Genomic DNA, 13,218 nt, shown 5'->3' on the forward strand with positions numbered 1-13,218 from the left:
ATGGATAAACAACAAGTACAAGTATTCGTAAAAATAAAGAAAACACACGAGGAGGATATTCTCCGATAAATACAAGACTGGTGAGTATGATAACCAAAATAATTAAAAATAACCTCGTGAAAGCCATCTTCTTTTTTTCTTCGAAAATTTGATGAAGAATAATTTTTAGAGAAGAAGAGAAAGTTGGAGTGATTGAATGTATTTGTGAGATTGTATTTATAGAGCAAAAACTAGCCGTTTTGTTACCGTTTATTACCGTTGGTGTATAAGAAAATAAATGTATGTATTTGTATAATTTTATGGTAATAATATGGTGTATATAATATTAGTCATATTTAAATAATTATGTATATCATATCACATTATTATAATTAGGTGTCATAAGTTATTTTGTTTAAAAAACCTTATAGGCTTTTATACTTGTCGTATCCCTTACCGGGAGTGTGGGATGTCGTCTTAACATCCTCCCAGGATTTATAACAAGTTTTTGAAAAAATTATTTTTATTATTTCTAACAATAACATTATATTATATATTACATATATAAACAATAAATAAATAACAGTAAAATAAATATTATTACTTTTGTTACCTTTTTCTTCTGTTCGGAGCTTGGAAAAATATGGAGGACTTTTAGAGCTTCGTGCTGATAACGTGTTGTGAAAAAGTAAAAATTTACGGTAAAAAAGTAAAAATCTCAAACTCTCAAAATTATCACACTACACACTTTATAATATTTTTCTCTCAACTCAATTGTGATTTTCTTCACAAATGAGAGATCTATTTATAGAAAATTTTTACAAATAATCCAAAAATAAAATACATCATTACCTACATCATCACACACTAATTTTCAATATTCAACACCTAATTTTACCTAATTTTCAACATTCAACATTCACATTTTCAACACAAATATTTAACACATTTTTAAATAATTTTTCAACAATTCAAACTTTTATAAAAACCACTCATTGGGCAAAATCCTATCTTCGAAATCAAGCTATGACGTTTCTAACGTTATAGTACTCGCTGGCGATATTGTTTTTCAAATTTATTCAAAAAAATTTAAATTTTAAGATTCTCATTATTTACATATTCGACAAAAAAAAATTATAAAATTGGAAGGATATTTTCGTCAGTGTACTTTAAAACTCAAGCCATGAGATAAAAAAAAGTGACCGTTCATTTATTGTTTATTATGGTTTGAGCTAGAGAAGTGGCCTGGTGCTAAGTAAATATCATGACTTTTAACCTGTAATGGTAGGATTAGATTCTTAAATATGTTATGACCACTGTCTTAAAAGATAGTATTAGCCTCAAGTATGTGTTGTGTGTAAAAATATATAATATTATTGCATACAAAATATAATTTTCGGATAAATGCATGGTTTGAGATAGGGATGACAATGGGCCGGGGCGGGTTTGCCATCCCCATTCCCATCCCCGAATTCCATCCCCACCCCCATACCAGTCCCAATCCTCGTTTTTTCGGGTTCAGCGAATCCCTAAACCCGAAACTTCGGAGATCAACTTCCCATCCTCGCCCCCATATCCGTTTCAAAAATATTAATGTGACAAGACAATGACGAATTCGGAAATTTTCTCAAACCAAAAATTATTATCTATTATTATTAGATATAATATTAATAGTAATATCAATATCAATATTAATAATAATAATATTATTAATATTTTAAAAAATAATAATAATATTATATTATTAATGATATTATTTTCGGAGTGGGTTCAGGGATTTAAGGGATGTGGATAGTAATCTCATACCCGTCCCGAACTACATAGGGATTTAAAAAAATCCCCGAACCCAAAAAAATTAGGAATCCCCGTCCTCGTTTCGGGTTTTTCCCGTGGGGCCCTAAACCCGTGGAGAAAGTTGTCATCTCTAGTTTTAGACAACTTAAAAAACGTAATTAAGTCTTTAAAAAAACTAATTGTCCATAAGATATTTTACCAATGCTAAGTTTATTAGGTTAAAATTATTATTTGGTAGGAATAAGAATTCGACCATACGATGCAAAAAAAGTGAAATGATGAGTTTGTGATGATGATTAAAGGGGATTCTCTCCTTTGAAATGTAGAAAAATCGCATTATTTTATTATTTTATTTTGGTAATTTAATATATATAAGAGAATAAAGTGCAAAAGCAGCAAATGGAATTGACCTCTCTTTTAATTAGAGTGACTACCAACTTACCATCACAAACTAGAGACAGAAGGTTAACTAGTTGTTAACACTTTTTTTCTAACTATTGATTAAATTACTAACTTTTAATTTTTAAAAATATATACTATGCAATTCACTGCTTAAATATAACGTATGATAGACTCTACAAAGAAGACGAAATGATAACTAAAATTATATGAACACACACGCAAAACTTTTATGAAATCGTTTAACGGATCAATTTTATAAGGAGTATCTCCTACGCGATCAGACTCATGAAAAAATTATTACTTTTTATATAAAAAAAGATTAATTTTACTCTAAGTATAAATCAAGTCAACTTGTCTCACGAATAAATGTCCGTGAAATCGTCTCACAGAAAATCTGCTTATATTTATAATATCGATGAAAAAAATGCAAAATAATTCCACTTATTCACAACGAATTGAATCGAATTAAAAATAATTACACAAGCAATTTCGAGTAAATGCAACTTCTCATATCCATTAGTTGATTAATATAGAACTCTGTCTTCTGAGCTGTCACATATATAAAAAAAAAAAATTTATATATTTACCAACAATTATAACTTTTAATCTAGTAATAATAGCTTAATATTAACAGTTTCACAAAATAATTATATATCTACGTGGTTTGGTGTGTCTTTTTATTTTCCATTTTTTAGCATGTGGGTTTAACATTTTATTTTTTTTTAAAAAAAATAGCTATCGATTTTTTTTAAAGAGGATATAGATTGTTAGAGTGCTGTTATTTGGGCTTTAAAAAGTTTGGCCCATTTTTAATGGATCATTATATGGACATGGATCAGGTTATGTTCTTTGTTGTAGAAGACATTTAAAAGCATGAAATTAAATGAAAAGTATTTTAAAATATAACCCAAAAACTGTCGTAATAAAAATACAACATTAAAAGATATAAAAGAATTTAAAATTATGCAAAAGAAGGAACTTATAGTGCCGAGTATTATAAATTTTTTTTAAAAAAATCAATTAAATATATCTTTTGTCAAAATTTTCGAAATTAAATTGGGTGGAAAGAACTCACAGCCCAGACATTATTTCAGCCCAACAGATTAGTAGTGGACTTGAACAAAAAATAAATGAATATGGACCATTAGTTTCTACGAGGCCCAAATTGTAAATTAAATTCACTGCTAGTATTGAAGGACAGCGAATCGGAGAGGAACCAAATCACATGTATAAACAAACGCATTTCGATTTTCGCTAGCCATGATTTTACGCCTTTGCTCGAAATTCTCCGTAATAATATTTTTTTAGAGTCAAATTCGCTCTCTCTTATACCTCCGAGTCTCCAGATTCTGTATCGGTGTCTTTCGTTTTGGATTGGGGAAATTTGAAAATCGTTTTGGAACCTTCTTTCTATGGAATATGAAGCTATAGACAGCAGTGGTATGTTATTGATATCTTGTTTAATTCATCATCTTAATCGGATTACTGGGTTTTGATTAAATTTTTAGGGTTTTTAGTAGATTGTGTGATATTTGGTATTATAATGTTTTTATCGATGTTGTGGAGGTACGTTGGAGAAGCTTAGGGTTGGTTTGTTTTTATCCTTTTATCTTTTGGGAATTATAGTGTTGAAATCTAGGGCAACCATTAATACAGTGAAATGTAACGAGAAAATAATTATGGGGATTTCGATTTCTGAGGTTTCTATGTTTCCCTGGCCTTGGGATTTCTCAAAAACCATCATTCCAAATTGAGGATTCTGTAAGTAGATATTTCGTTGTGGTCTTCTGCTAGTAATTTCTGAAGTTGCTTGAGCATTTATTAGCAAAGGTACACCCTGTTTCTATAAGAATGCTCTTATAATTCCTTCATTGCTGGGTTTATATTTCTAACTTCCATCTCTAATTTTCGCAAGAAGAGCTCGAGTTATTTCCCTGGTTTGATTTGTTTCACAACAATCAAAACCACCCAAATAATACATAATACACCACCTAATCGGGTGAACTGCTGAACCATGGAAACATTTTTCAACCTAAAGATATGGTAGTTGAAATTGAAGCCTGCAACCTTTTTTTACCTCTAGAACCGGTTCTTGCACCATTGATTGTCAATTGAAATAAGTGCAGGTACTGACGATGATTGTCCCCAGCTGCGGTATAATAGAGTTCCTGTTGTTGGTCGTGTAGCAGAAAATGGAAGAGCATTGGTAGGTTTACCATCATATCAAAGGATGCAAGGTGATATGGAGTTTCAAATTCACAATCTGGAGAAAATAGCATATGGTGCAGTTTTACGAGCTTTTAAAGCTCAATCTAATGCCTTATCTTGGGTAGATTGTATTTCTTTATCCGTTTCTTATTCTCGGGAGTTTTTTATTATGATTTTTGTCAAATAGGTTACTTGAATTGGTTGGGATGGTTTGTGATAACTTTGTTCCTCAGGAGAAAGAAGGTTTGATAACAGAACTAAGGAGAGAGCTGAGGGTTTCAGATGATGAGCACAGAGAAACGCTTACCGAGGTCAATGCAGATGAGCTCATTCAGAGAATCAGAGAGTGGAAAGAGGCAGTTGGGAACCGCAGTGCGGTGGTCAATGCTCCACAGCATGTCAACAACCAACTACCCAGTCCAACAATTTCACAATCTCGCAAAAAGCAGAAGACATCTCAGCCAGGAAGTCAATTTGGCACACCATCTCAATCTTTGCACCCTCAGTCAGTAACCTCTAATGCAACTCCTTTACCTTCAGCTGTAAAACGGGGACCTCCCGTAGGACCCGGTGGCCGAAGGATTAACGCTGTATGTTATGGAAATATAAATGTTTTTGTTGAACCTAAATTAGACTTCTACTGTGATTATTTAATATTCTCTTCCCTTTTTGGATAGGGTCAGCCTGCTTTTCCATCTGCAAAATCCATGCAATATGAGTTTACTGATCAATATTCCACTGGTGTTCTTGTGGATGACCCAGCTGAAAGCATACGTGACCCATTAATTGGTAGGAGGGTGATGATAAAATGGCCCGCAGACAATAATTTTTACGAGGCACTAATTACTGATTACAATCCTGCAGACGTATGACCTCTTTTATTTTCTCTCATCGCATATGTATTTATTGTAACCTCGTGGTTTTGGAAATATCTTCAAATGTGTATAATAAAGTTGGTCATGCCTTAAAATGGATTTGGTATGATTTATTTCCTTACGTGTTTGGATTGAAGGATTTGTTGTTTGTTCATCATATCAGACTCGATAGTAATTTTTATACAAATTAAATTGACCGCTTGCTTAAATGACTCAAATGATTCAAATTTGTGGCCTAATTATGTTAACAATTTTTTTTGTTTTAAATGGTGGATATAAGCTATGAATTTTAAATCTATAGCAAATTCCTTCGATCAAAACATATTTTTAATATTTTCCTCTGTTTTGAGTTTTGCGACCGTGGACGTATAACTTTAAGCATTTAGGAAAGGCAAAGTCATGGATATGCTTATATTTATGGTTGAAGACATTGCATTTAATTCCATTGATATTGGTACACTGCACGTACCATTATGACAATTTTTCATTATAATGTGGCACAACATTGTCTGTGTCCTGTGTTTTCTTTTAACTGGCAGCCATTTGTTTACCTATGACCTACCCGTAGTTTCATAAATTTCAAATCATCTTAATGGATTTTCTGTTGTATCCACTTCATTACCTTTTATTTTGGATTTTAAAATTGGAAGTTGTACATACCTTATATTATCCAACCATAAGCTTATATTATAGCGGGGTCATTCTCTTTTCAGATTTCCCCATGGAATACCTAGGTTATATCAATTATTCAGACAAATCAATTTTGATTGGCAGTAAAGTTTCTGTTTTTTTCTCAGGGCCGTCATTCTTTGGTTTATGATAGCAACACACCAAATGCAACCTTGGAATGGGTTGATATCAAGGAGGTAGATGTCTTTTGTTTCTTGTGTTGATAGTTATTCTTGGCTAAAGTTATTTTTGTGTGATGTTATGTTGATTGTTGTGTTGCCTTTTCTAAATGGATTATGAATTTTGCCACACCAAATTCTTGGTACTGTGGAAAGTTTGCCACAGGTAATTCTAGAACAAACCAGCTCGTCTCTTATATATTGTCGACACCTTTACTTGACTCAACATGATAACGTAACTAGTTTTGTATATAAGAAGAAACAAAGTAGAAATTAACTAAGTGAGATATTTGAGTGTTGGATGTCCATTTTTAGGAGGTTGATTGGCATATGTGGACTATTAGTTATTAAGTTTGTTCTTTAATTTAATTCAGACCACCTTACCATTTTTTTTGTTGTTCGCTCGTCTGATTTGTTCGCCGATCCCAATGCAGATTCCTCCTGAGGATATTCGATGGGTTGGTAATAATCCTCTATTATCTCGACCAGGTGAAGGTGGGGTACAAACTGGTGGTGGATCTGATGCAGAAAGAGGGAGGATATCCTCATCAAATCATATTTCAAATGAAATTCGAACATTACGGAATGGGGTCGTCAAGGAAGATTTGGGAGAAATTGAGATACTTCACACAGACACATTAATAAACAAGGTATTATTACTGATTATCTAATTTATCTTCTTGTACTGTGGAGCTTTGATTATTTATTCTCTCTTTTATCACTTCACTTGTTTTTTGATGGCAGGTGAAGAAGGTACTTGATGCAAGCCATCCTGATGAACTAGAGATGGAGAAAGCTAAGAAAATGCTCAAGGTTGAGACTTTTTCGAGCGCAATAATTTTAATTTTGTCCTTAAGCTTTTGCGCTTGAAGTTCAATTGTAATTTGCTGATGCAGGAACATGAACAAACACTGATCGAAGTGATAGCAAAACTTGCAGTTGCATGTGATAGTGGTAACAATCACATTTCCTTTAATTTGTTGTGGGTTATCTTGACTGTATGATGGTTGCTAAATTTGTTTGCACACAGATTGGTTACTAAATTTGTGACCTATGTGACTGAAATTTGTTTGCACATAGAATGGTACAGCTCTCCAATTCCATTGTAGTAAATCTTTGCTGCTAGCATGTGCTTTTCTGTACATGATGCATGTTTGTGAGACGCATGTGCCTAGCCGTGAGGTATCAGTATCCCTGCACTGCCACTTTTTTTACCCCAGACAGTAGTTTGACTATGTGGCTTACTGTTCCGTTTGCCAGCATGAACATATTCATGCTTTTGATTATACTTTGTGGTTGCATTTCAATGATTGTTTCAGATGGTGAGCACCCTTAATCAATGGACAGGCGACGCTACTTTGGTTATTTTTGCTCGAGCTGTGATCTTGAGATGGTATAAAAAAGAGCTGGCGTTAGAGAATTGGTAAGGTCCTCGATGTATTGCTCTCTGTAATCTGGTTTCCTTTTTTGCTTTTTAGTTTCAAGTGTCCTCTGATGCCAAAAATGTAGTTTCCGAGGCAGTACCATGCTAAAGTATTCCTGTATTAATAGAATTAATGGTTAACTGGACTTGTATACGTTTACATTTCCGCTTCCTGTATATTAGGTATTCCTTCAAAGTTTGCTTCTTTATTTTTTTGTGGGATAATTACATCTATCTCCCCGAGATTTGTCATGGTTAGTTACAAAAAATCCAACTATATATAAATGTAAAATGTAGCCTCTTGTGTTTTGTGAAAAGTAACAAATAAATCCTATAACTTCTAAAATTAGAAGCACAAATATCAAATTTGTATTTATCTTACATTTTACGTTCCTAAGCTTGTGTTTATCTTAAATTTTTAGTGGGTTAAATGTGAGAAAAATACTAAAAAGAGGGGTGCATGAAATGTTAAAAATTATCATATTTATATTGATATATGTAATAATATTTAAATACAGTTGAATTTTTTGTTATTATGAAAAATCTCAAAGGAGGCAAATGTAATTAATCGCATTTGGTTTCTGGTAGCATTTGGACGGTCTCAATTTTTAATTGTAGTTATGATTTTCCAGTTTGTGGGAAATTGATCAAAGTTATGTAATGACGTAAACAAAAGGAGCATTATTAAGATTTCCGCTCTTAAATTTTGACCAAGTGAATGTGATATTTATTTTATATAACCTGTAATCCAACGTTGATAAAAATATTTACCAGTACTCTAAAAAAATTTACCAGTATAATTATAGAAAAATATTATTTTAAAAATATTTAAAGAATTATTGTAACTAGAAGTGTAAACGAATTGATTCGAGTCAAATACAACAAAAAATTTAAAACCCGTATTTCGTTTGAATTAGTTATATTCGAATTCGATTCAAAATTAGAAAATTTTACAAATTTTGGTTAAATTCAGAGAGTAAATCACTTGTGAAACGGTCTCACGAATATTTATCTGTGAGACGGGTTAATCCTACCGATATTCACAATAAAAGTAACACTCTTAGCATAAAAAGTTATATATTTTCATGGATGATCCAAATAAGATATCTGTCTCACAAAATACGACCCTTGAGACCATTTCACACAAGTTTTTACTAAATTCAGAAGAAAAAAGTGACCATATTTGAGAATTATTCGAATTATTGATCGGAATTAAATAATCGAATCGAATAAATTATATTAATAAAAATATTAAGACTTGCAAATTATCGAACAAAATAACTTGGAGTCGAATTTCAAGCATATTCAAATTGGGTTTGAATTCGATTAGCTCGAACACAAAACAAATTTTTTTTGAATTGAATTGAAAAGTTTGTGAACATGCTCGATTTCTTTACACTAATAAAAGTATGAACACAACATGATGTTTGTTTTTTATGGGTAATTATTATTATTATTATTTTGTTAATTTTTATTTGTAAAAAAATTTGTATAATTATATTGAAAATAATTTTGATTATCTTGTAATTATTATCGGTGTGATTTTTTTAAAAAAATAACGGGACAATTATATCAAACACATTTGTAAATTGTCTAATTAATGTGAATTTATTAATTTGAAAAGTGGCTGAGATATTGTAGTAGTAGATAAGTTAGAATTTTATTAAATATTATTTTTATAAATTGGTTGAGGTATTATTCCAGATTAAATTGTTGTAACATAAACGACCGCTAAAGATCTCACGCTTTATATATAATTACATACTACTATCTCCTCTAGCGCACTCGCATGCGCAACGATGAATTTGAAATCCATTGAATTCAATTGAATTTTATCATTTAAAATGAAATAATATACTCTACTTATTTACATATTAATAATACAAATTCTAATGAGTTTCAAATGACATTTTGATGAACTTGAAATCCATCTTAATTAACATGAAATATTATATAAACATATAAGTTATGAATGTGCAGTTTATGATTTTACTTTTTTTAAACAACAAAAATATATTTAAATCCGTAGAAACGTAATCTTAATTCCTACACTAGTATTGAATATGTTCATATTCGACAAATGTTACCATGAAAAAAGAAGAATAACTTGTTACGAATAAAAGCAAATCTATAACAAAGAAACGTGAATCCATATATACTAAGCACAGATTTTCTATCCCTTTTCTTTCGTAAGTGCTATAACTTCTTTGATCTTTTCTTTCGCTGTTTAGAAACTGGGGTTTCATCTCTTTCCCTACCCCGTTTACCTAAATTAGGCCGGGAAGCAGTACCAGTTTTTGGAGGCCTCCCAACATTCCTCTTTGTCGGGCTACCCTTTTCTTTCGCTTGCCTCGTTTCTGAGCTTCGCTTGGTAGCAACTTGATGATCTTTCTTGTCACCACGTCTGCCACTGTCGTTTTTCTTCTGTTCAGATCCTCCTTTACTGCTAGTACTTTCACTAGTTAACGGCGTATTCTTTAGTGCATCAAGCAGCGCACCATTGTTAGACGATGAACTTTGCTTCATCCGATTTAAGAAGTTAGCTGCACCACGTTTCTTTGAGTCTACTATGGGTTGGTTCTTTTTAGTTTCACCTTTCGGTTCTGAATGAAGAGAAGATGACCCTCCTTTTCCCTGGTTTTTCCCTGATTCTGCCACTGGATTTTTATTTCCACTGTTGTTGGATTGATTCTTGCCATTTTTCTTCGAATTGGCTGCAACAGAAGGAAATCTATCCCTGGTTCTCTTCTTTGTGATTTTGGGCTCTTCAGCATTTTCAGAGGGTTGTGAAGACTGAAGCTTTGTATCCTTCTCCTCGGCTAGCGATGCAGTTTGCTCTCTCTTCTTACTATCAGCCCCTGAAGATGATCCTGCTGCCTTCGCCGCAATGGAACTACGTTTACGACAAACTATCAACGAGCCTGGTATTCTAGGCTTTAACAGCAAAGAGTGAGAGGCCTCGTGGTCTTCTTTCTTGGTTAAAGATAGGGATTGTAGAGAAATTTGTTTCCTCGATGAAGACTCTGATTTGGTAAATTTCTGCGACATCTCTTTCGCTATGAGTTTTCGGAACTCGATTGCAGCCTGGGCCTCTGAGGAGTTTTTGCTGAAGAAGACGAGTGCATTGTTGACAAGCAACAAAAGATCACGAAAGAATTTGCTTCTGGACACCAAATACCAACCTTCTTTCAACCTTTGTTCTATTGTTTCGACATCAATATGTTGGAGAATCAACTTCTGATACTTGGATGTTTCCTGCTAAAGGGGAAGCAATATGTCACCAAGACAAAGATGTGAATACATCAGTAGTTCTGCAAACAATAGGCTAACGAGAAGGCGATTTCCAGCAGGGGAGAAGAAAGAATATTCAAAATAGCGAAGTATGAAGCACTGAAAGAAGAATCTAATCATCCAACTCAAGATCTAGTACTGCTAGTCTTTCTAAGAATTGATCAGATAACTTTTAAGACCGTGAATGGATAACACATTATTCTTGAGGTAAAATAATTTAATATTTGTACATTTGAAACGAATTTGTGGCAGAAGCAACAACTTGGTAGATTACAGTTAAATGATTAGATTTCTAAGCTTTGAATTTCAAATAAAGAATAATCTTCAATTGTTTTTCCTAAAAAAAGAGACGACTAAATAAAAACGTTATAACTTTATGTTTTCCTAATCCGAACTCAATGCACCAATTTGACTCAGAAATGTATTTTACTTTCTTTTCCTCAGTAGGGTTGAATTCAGTGTAATAAGCAGCGGAGAAAAAATCACACACGTTTCAAGAAATTGACATGAGAGCAAAGAGGGTCTAAGAAATAAGTGGTTGCCAGCCCAAAAAGAGAAAATAATAAGAGGTAGGCTAGCGTGAATCCGAGTTCTTTTTTCAATAAATAATTGCAAATTATTTAAAAAAATTAATTTTAACCTAATGAAAGTATGAAACGAAATTTAAGTCGCTAATCATATATTTTCCACATTTAACAATGCTTCAAACTTATAAAAAACAATAATAGCCAAATGAATCATAAATTAAATATTCACCTGGCTTCTCAGTCGCCGCTCGAATACGGAGCCGAGCTTGTGGGACCGTATAACTTGCAGAAAGTCAATCAACGGCTGCGATTGAGCAGACAGATCTTTAACGGAACGAGATTGATCCTCGTGGTCACGTTCATCGCCACTGGTGTTGCCTCGCCGCGCCTTATCGATACCCTCCTCCTCCTTCGATCTACTCGCTGAGCTCTGCACATCGGAACTCTCCTTCATTGCCCCGTTTCCTCCCTTTGACTCTGCCTCCGATTCTCCCGACTCGCTCGCTCGTTCGGCAATCGCCGCCTTACCTGATTCTTTCTCTATGCTGTTTGAGCTGCCGTTGAAAGAGTCTTCGCGATCCGGTTTCAGATTCGGTTCAGAGGTCATATCTGCCGGTTCTTCGCTTGACTCCCCGGTTCTATTACGCTCAGCCTCTGCCGCTTCTGCTTCGACCGGTTCTAATTCTTTCTCACCAGTTCTTGTCTTCTCCGCCTCGAGATCTGTGGAATTAGATTCGTTCACCGACATGTGATCCTTCTCTATTTCGTCGCCGGCAAGCATATCGCCGCCGGCAACCGGCTCCGGCGAAGGCTCTTCATCCGGTTTGACGTCCTCTTCGCTTCTATTCTCTTCACTCTTCCTCTCTAGATCCGGCCCGGCTCTCTCTCTCCTGGAGCCTCTATCTCTTTCCTCTTCCATACTCTTCATCTTCGACTCCAACGACCTGAATAACAAACGCCAAAAAATTAATGAATACTAATTTTTTTTAAAAAAAACCACACTCGTTATTTTGAAGAACTTTGGACGTGCAGATCTCTAACATGGGAATGGCATGGAACGTAATACGCATATATTCAATCGTAAAAGAGTACTCGATGTTGAGATCGAAACGTTGGACTTCCCGCCGAAGCTCGGCAACCCGTAGTTTTCTGAGCTCCTCCAGCAACGTGGTTACGGAGGCCGCGCTTTCTTCTTCGTCGTTCGATTTGTCGCCGGTAACAGATTCGTCATCATTCTGAGCGACGTAACGACGCTTCAGGTCGAGATATTTCTGCCTACAGTTTTGTGCGGTTAGCGTGAGATTAGGGTCGGAGCTCCGTTTCTGGAGCTCGGATGCGATGGAGGACCACGCGCCAGTGCCGTGGCGGTGGACGGCGAAGGCTAGTAAAAGCTCTTCCCAGGTCCCCCATCGGAAAGAATCGTCGCCGTCGGGATCCTGTTTATTATCCGGTAGAGCCATGCGAGTGTTTTAAGGTAGATTTACGGTACGGTGCGTACAGTTTGAATTTTGTTTGGGAAATTTGCATCTCGTCAATTCATGGTTAAGTGGTGTGTTATTAGAGGTCTGGTCTAGGGTTGCATTTTTTTTTGTTTGGCACTTTATATGTTGTGTTGTCTGACTAAATGGCTTATCGGCTCGGCTCGACTTGGCTTAATCACATTGATTGATTTTATTTTAAATAATAATAAATTAAGAAAGATGAAGGCTCAGATTCATTTCCTTTTATTTAGCTGCAATTAGGTTAGGTTTTTTAATCATGAAAATTATATTTTAATAAAATTATATGTTTAAATTAGATACACAAAAAACTATTGAAATGATTGTGAAACGCGTGGATTAGTTGTATTTTTATTCTTTTTTATTATTATT

At 34.1% G+C, this 13,218-nt stretch overlaps 2 protein-coding genes across 9 annotated transcripts; one reads left to right on the forward strand and one right to left on the reverse strand.

Moving 5' to 3' along the window:
• The first annotated feature begins 3,358 nt into the window (after window positions 1-3,358).
• LOC140969833 (protein EMSY-LIKE 3-like) lies at window positions 3,359-7,754 on the forward strand. Of its 6 annotated transcripts, XM_073431341.1 has the most exons (10): window positions 3,360-4,005; window positions 4,094-4,218; window positions 4,302-4,504; window positions 4,617-4,973; window positions 5,061-5,249; window positions 6,056-6,124; window positions 6,541-6,756; window positions 6,851-6,919; window positions 7,003-7,060; window positions 7,426-7,754. In XM_073431341.1, the coding sequence occupies exons 3-10, from the start codon at window positions 4,406-4,408 to the stop codon at window positions 7,440-7,442; spliced, it is 1,074 nt and encodes a 357-aa protein (XP_073287442.1). In that variant the 5' UTR covers window positions 3,360-4,005; window positions 4,094-4,218; window positions 4,302-4,405; the 3' UTR covers window positions 7,443-7,754. The 6 variants fall into 6 exon arrangements, with proteins under 6 accessions (XP_073287438.1, XP_073287442.1, XP_073287439.1 ...); XM_073431337.1 differs by lacking the exon at window positions 4,094-4,218 and having other exon boundaries at window positions 3,359-3,615; window positions 5,067-5,249; XM_073431338.1 differs by having other exon boundaries at window positions 3,360-4,218.
• Window positions 7,755-9,554: 1,800 nt separating this feature from the next.
• Window positions 9,555-12,932, reverse strand: LOC140969832 (uncharacterized). 3 transcript variants are annotated; one of them, XM_073431333.1, is made up of 3 exons: window positions 12,440-12,932; window positions 11,577-12,291; window positions 9,555-10,787 (listed from the first exon to the last, which is right to left on the reverse strand). In XM_073431333.1, exons 1-3 carry the CDS (start codon window positions 12,805-12,807, stop codon window positions 9,726-9,728), a joined length of 2,145 nt encoding a protein of 714 aa, XP_073287434.1. In that variant the 5' UTR covers window positions 12,808-12,932; the 3' UTR covers window positions 9,555-9,725. The 3 variants fall into 3 exon arrangements, with proteins under 3 accessions (XP_073287434.1, XP_073287436.1, XP_073287435.1); XM_073431335.1 differs by having other exon boundaries at window positions 9,556-10,787; window positions 12,459-12,666; XM_073431334.1 differs by having other exon boundaries at window positions 9,558-10,784; window positions 12,440-12,930.
• Window positions 12,933-13,218: the final 286 nt, after the last annotated feature.

The sequence above is a fragment of the Primulina huaijiensis genome, unplaced genomic scaffold, assembly GCF_012295235.1.
Source record: "Primulina huaijiensis isolate GDHJ02 unplaced genomic scaffold, ASM1229523v2 scaffold42781, whole genome shotgun sequence".
Classification (NCBI taxonomy): Eukaryota; Viridiplantae; Streptophyta; class Magnoliopsida; order Lamiales; family Gesneriaceae; genus Primulina; species Primulina huaijiensis.

Coding starts and splice junctions, on each gene's coding strand:
- LOC140969833 (XM_073431336.1), top strand. CDS start 3,588: ATGGAATATGAAGCTATAGACAGCAGTG. Junction 4,974..5,060: donor GTGGCCGAAGGATTAACGCT/GTATGTTATGGA, acceptor CTTTTTGGATAG/GGTCAGCCTGCTTTTCCATC. Junction 6,920..7,002: donor AAGCTAAGAAAATGCTCAAG/GTTGAGACTTTT, acceptor TTGCTGATGCAG/GAACATGAACAAACACTGAT.
- LOC140969832 (XM_073431333.1), bottom strand. CDS start 12,807: ATGGCTCTACCGGATAATAAACAGGATCCCGACGGCGACGATTCTTTC. Junction 12,292..12,439: donor CGTTTCGATCTCAACATCGA/GTACTCTTTTAC, acceptor TTTGTTATTCAG/GTCGTTGGAGTCGAAGATGA. Junction 10,788..11,576: donor AGCGGCGACTGAGAAGCCAG/GTGAATATTTAA, acceptor CTTCCCCTTTAG/CAGGAAACATCCAAGTATCA.